The sequence below is a fragment of the Gopherus evgoodei genome, chromosome 4 (genome assembly GCF_007399415.2).
Source record: "Gopherus evgoodei ecotype Sinaloan lineage chromosome 4, rGopEvg1_v1.p, whole genome shotgun sequence".
In the NCBI taxonomy this organism is placed as follows: Eukaryota; Metazoa; Chordata; order Testudines; family Testudinidae; genus Gopherus; species Gopherus evgoodei.
Window position 1 is genome coordinate 135956152 of NC_044325.1, and position 5449 is coordinate 135961600.

A 5449-nucleotide genomic window follows, 5' to 3' on the forward strand; every position below is an offset into this window, starting at 1 on the left:
CAAGAGCTGCAGTGTTTGAATTTAACTAGCTAGCTAATGTGCCCTCTAACAGATCTGTCACATTGCTGATTCACCAGGCTGTGCCTCGCACCAGCATTGCTTCCTTATGCTTTAACACTAAAAGCAACAGAATTACATTGGAGCATTAATTCTGGAGCAAGAGGAGCTGCTCCCCCACAACCACACATACACCCACTGAAATCAGCAGGCCCCACTGCTCTCATTCATCACAGTTTACATCAGGAGTCACACCATTGGCCCTGATTCCTGTCTCACTCCCCCTGGGGTAAAGCGGGAATAATTCCCTGAGGTCCAATTCTTTCGGTCGCACCTATTGTCCCTCTTTTGAGGTGGCTGCCCTGGGAGATGTGTAAGGGTACTCAGGGCACACTGCCAGCTGTCCTCCTTTATGGGCTCAGGACCATCCTGGATGTCCTGGGATTTGTACCTCAGAAGTGGTAGCCTTACTGATTCATTTAGAAACATTTCATTTCGGACATTTTGAAAGGAAATATTTAAACTTTTCAATTTAAAAAAGCATTCTGGCAAAAAATATAGTTGTTGTTGCTGTTTTTTAAAGGGTGGAAAAACACCTAAAAACAACCCCAAACAAAAAACTGGAAAAAATGTTCCATTTCAGTTTGAACCAAACCGGTTTTCCAGTTCAGCCTCTGAGCCTACAAAATAAATTATTTACTCCACTCTGTTCCCCACAAGAGTAACTTAGAGCAGCTCACGGGCTTCTGATTTGGCTGAGGGTAACGGGAGCTTAGAGCTATCTTTCCCCTTCTACTGTCTCAGATTCTGCACTGGTCACAGCTCTGCTGCGTGGAGGATGTGGTCCAGAGTTCAGAAGCAATGAAGAGATGGGGGAGTCCAAGAGGAGGCCCTGAAGAAAAGAGAGAGAGATGGAGAGTGAGTGAGAGAGACACACAGAGGATGACTACAAAATAATAAAGGGGGTGAAGGACAAAGAAAGGAAGTAAAAGAAAAATGAATGGAAGGTAAAAGGAGAACTGGGAATACAGAAATGGGGAAAGGGGCAAGCAGCAAGAAATGACATAGCACCATGGCAGAATTCGACTTAGATTGTAAGCTCTTTGGGGCAGAGACTGCCTTTAGGCTCTGTGCCCATACAGCACCTGGAATAATGGAGTCCTGGGACATGACTGGGGCTTCTAGGCACAACGGTAAATAATAACTTGCCAGCATACTCAGCAACCAACCTGCACCTAACATATTGAGCACTGGCTCTGACTGGTGCTGAGTACCCATCTCATTGGCCTGAGCTAAAGCCCAGTCAAAAGGTTCCCCTTGGTTTCCAGGGGGCTGGATCAGGCCCTAAAGTGTTACAGTCAACTTCTACTTAGCCCATATTTTAAACGTTGTGAAAAAAAAATCTGTAAAACCCCAAAGCCAATAGAAATGTTTCCAGAACCACCAAGGAGGCCAGTTGCTTGTGAACCAATCCATTTGTTTTCCAAACTGGAACAAAAAGTCAAAATTTTGCAATTTACCTCAGAACAGAAATTCTAATGTGGAATCATCAAAAAGTTTCATTTCTATAATGTTGAAACACTGTAATATAAAAATGCAGTTATACATACTACTAAATATATCTATTGCAATTAATATTTTGATATAATATAAAAGTCAAAACAAAACTAATTGAAATGTCAAAACATTTAATCTTATTGTTTTAAATTATTGAAATGAAACAAAAGTTGAAATGGTTCATTTAGATTTTCTCACATCGAAAATGTTGTCAAAATTGACATGTTGCTGCAAAACATTTCTATTTCAATTAAACTATATTTTCTGATGGAAAACAGTTGTGTCAAACTTTGTAACTACAAAAGTAGTTAAGCTCTGGAATAGGCTTCCAACAGAAGTTGTGGAATACTCATCACTGAGGGGTTTTTAAGCACAGGTTAGACAAACACCTGTCAGGAATGCTCTAGGTTTATTTGGCCCTGCCTCAGCACAGGGGGCTGGAGTAGATGACCTCTTGAGGTCCCTTCCAGGCTGACATTTCTAGGATTCTAAATTTTTCTATCCTGGGTACTTACATGGCTCTCAACACTGTAGCATTGGAGAACCTCACAATCTTTTAATGTATTTATCCTCATAAAACCCCTGTGAGGCTGGGCAGTGCCATTGTACAGATGGGGAACTGAGGCACAGAGATTAAATGACTCACTCAAGGCCACAAAGGCAGTCTATGGCACAGCAGGGAACTGAATCCAAGTCTCCCAAGTCCCAAGCTAGTGCTCTAACCAGTGAACAACCCTCCTCCATGGTGCCCCCTTGTGGCCTGACAGGGTACTTCTCACCTTGTTACAGCGTCTCCAACGATTAGTTGCCACCTCTCACAGGTCCAATGCAGTGGTGCTTTAGCCTTCTGGCTAAAGGGCACCTGAGTCCCAACCCTTCAGGAATATTAAAGTCCAAACAAAAAGGAAAGCTACAAACTCAAAACTAGGGTTGTCCAATGAGTCTTCAGCTGGGCGCCACCCCTATACTCAGGGCTGTCAGCCTGATTAGTCAATTTTCCTGGGCCCAGTTGTCCCATCCACCAGCAGGGCTTGTCCAGACAGCAAGCTCTCTCTGGCTGGTGGCTGAAACCAGACATCCCTCACCAAGGAAGAAGCGAAGTGGAGCTGAGCTCTGCTCTGCTTCTTGGTCAGTCTCAGACTGAGCTCGGCCTTCTCCTTTTAACGCCTCTCTCTGCACCTGACATTTGCTGCAGATGTAGTAGGGTAGAAGGAGGCAGATGGGGCCACAAGTCCTCGTTAAGACTCTCCTGATCAGCTTGGGGCCTTTGTGCCCCATCACAGCTCTCTTCTTTATACCCACTTTGCACAGCTGTGAACAACAACAAAACTTACAAGCTGGTGGAGAATGAGCCCCAAGGTGTGAGGTATTGAAGAATCAGGTTCCTCTGTGCTTTGAGAATCCATCCACTTTAAGGCCAAACCTGTTACAGTCACAGCTGCTTTTTCCAGCAGCATGGGCTGGTGGATCATGCACTGGACTGGGCCTCAGGAGAGCTGTTTTTTGTTCCTACCACTGCCCTGCTGGGTGACCTTGGGGAATTTACTTTGCCTCTCTGGCCTTAGTTTCCCTGTCTGTAAATTGGCAATAAGGAAGCCGAACTCATTGGAGAAGTGCTTTGAGATCTACACCCGAAAAGAGATCAGTATTAGCTTTACTATCTACCACATGCTCATGTTAGGAAACAAGTTTCAATTTCCAAGCAGAGGAGCGAAATGCTGAGCATCAATGCCAAGCAACAATGAAACAGGTCGGTGGGAAGAGATAAGAAAAGACCATGTTTATTTGAATGGCTGCAGGAAACCGGAGGTTTGCAAAATGTCTACCAAAAAAACCCACACCATACTGTGTTTTTTAAAAAAATTACAGAGTGCTGATGGTTTACACACAATTCATTTATCAAATCCATTCTGATACCAGGCAGTCCCTTCAAACCCATGATCTGTCATCATTTCCTGGGCTTGTCATGGTCACAACCCCCATTGGTTTTGTTCAAGGACTCCATGCTGCCATTGGCTGCAGCCACACTGGTAAGTATTTTCTCCACTTCCCTGGGTAGAATCTGCTTCTCCTCATTCTCCGTCTCCCTGTGGTAGAAATAGTTAAAGTTGGAGACGATGACTGGGACAGGGAGCGCGATGGTTAATACCCCCGCAATAGCACACAGGGTCCCCACTATCTTCCCACCCAACGTGGTAGGGCACATGTCTCCATAGCCGACAGTTGTCATGGTGACCACGGCCCACCAGAACCCATCAGGGATGCTAGAGAAATGAGACTGTGGCTCGTCCACCTCTGCAAAGTAGATGGCGCTGGAGAAGAGGATGACTCCAATAAAGAGGAAGAAGATGAGCAAGCCCAGCTCCCGCATGCTGGCCTTGAGGGTCTGCCCCAAGATCTGCAGGCCTTTGGAATGCCGCGAGAGCTTGAAGATGCGGAAGACCCGGACCAGGCGGATGATCCTCAGTATCGCCAGGGACATGTTCTGCTGCCCATTTTGTTCGCTCTGCTGGACCAGCTCAGTAATGAGTGTCACGAAATAGGGAATGATGGACACAACATCGATGATGTTCATGATGTTCCTGAAGAACGCAGCCTTGCTGGGGCAGACCACGAATCTGACGAAGAGCTCAAACGAGAACCAGATGATGCAAGCAGTCTCTATGACAAAGAAGGGGTCTGTGAAGGTGCTCGGGGCCAGGTTGGCTTTGGTCAAGTTGTTAGTGGCATCCTTGATGGCTTTGAACTCCTGTTCCTCCCTGAACTCGGGCAAGGTCTCCACACAGAAGATGATGATGGAAATAACGATGACCAAGACTGAGACTAAAGCCACGCCTCTGGCTGCACTGGAACTTTCAGGGTACTCAAACAGCAGCCAGAACTGCCTGTGAAAGTCATTAGTGGGCAGAAGAGTCTCAGGGTCCTTGATGAACCCTTCATCTTCCCTGAACTGGTCCATGGCTTCATTGCCCAGCTCATAGAAGGTGATTTCATCGGCAAAGACATCTATGGGGACATTGGCCGGGCGCCGGATTTTCCCACCAGACTGGTAGTAGTAGAGGATCCCATCGAAACTGGGCCTGTTCCTGTCAAAGAAATACTCGTTTCTCATGGAGTCAAAGTAGCGCATCCTCTTCTCTGGGTCCCCGAGTAGCGTCTCCGGGAACTGATCGAGGGTTTTGAGCTGCGTCTCGAACCTCAGCCCAGCAATGTTGATGATGACTCTCTGTTCACCCTCGTCCATGCCCTCCCGCTCCCCCATCAGGTGCTCACTGAACTCAGCAGAAAACTTGGAGAAAATGGTTTCATTGTTGGTGTTCTCACTGTTGAGGAGGATTCTCCAGTGGGGTAAAAGGCTGGCACAGCTGGGGTGCCCCTTCTGTAATTGGGCAGCAGTGCTGAAGTCGTTTGAATAACAGGGATCTTCCATTATCTCATCAGTGTTGTTGAAACTGACTAGTGCCACCTCCATCTCCTTCCAACTGGACACTTCCATCATACAGTAATCAGATTAACAGCATAAATCCCGGGGTCAGATACCAGCAGCTTGCGTCTTTCCTACACTATGATGATCTGCAAGCAAACAGACAGAGAGACGGAGATGAATTATGTATGTGTGTGTCACTTCCTCCTTGCATGCAAAGAATAAAATAGATCTGAGACCAAGATAACCTTTTTTCATTTGACAAAAATTAATTGCACTTAATGATAATACTTTCATTGTCTCTTTCAACCAAAGGCTTTGCAGGGTGCTTTGCATGTATTCATTATTGCATTTCACCCTCACAATACAACTTATAGTGCCCAAGGTTAAGGCAGTAGCAAAGCCTGGGATAGAATGCGGGAGTCCTGGTTGGCAGCCCCCTCTCCCTGCAATGGCATAGTCCCTTTCCAA

At 46.2% G+C, this 5449-nt stretch overlaps 1 protein-coding gene across 1 annotated transcript; it reads right to left on the reverse strand.

Annotated features, from left to right (window-relative positions):
- Positions 1-3416: 3416 nt before the first annotated feature.
- KCNA10 (potassium voltage-gated channel subfamily A member 10) lies at positions 3417-5053 on the reverse strand. Its single transcript, XM_030562682.1, has one exon. The coding sequence runs from the start codon at positions 5051-5053 to the stop codon at positions 3503-3505; it is 1551 nt and encodes a 516-aa protein (XP_030418542.1). The 3' UTR covers positions 3417-3502.
- Between the last annotated feature and the right edge of the window lie 396 nt (positions 5054-5449).

Coding starts and splice junctions, on each gene's coding strand:
- KCNA10 (XM_030562682.1), bottom strand. CDS start 5,053: ATGATGGAAGTGTCCAGTTGGAAGGAGATGGAGGTGGCACTAGTCAGT.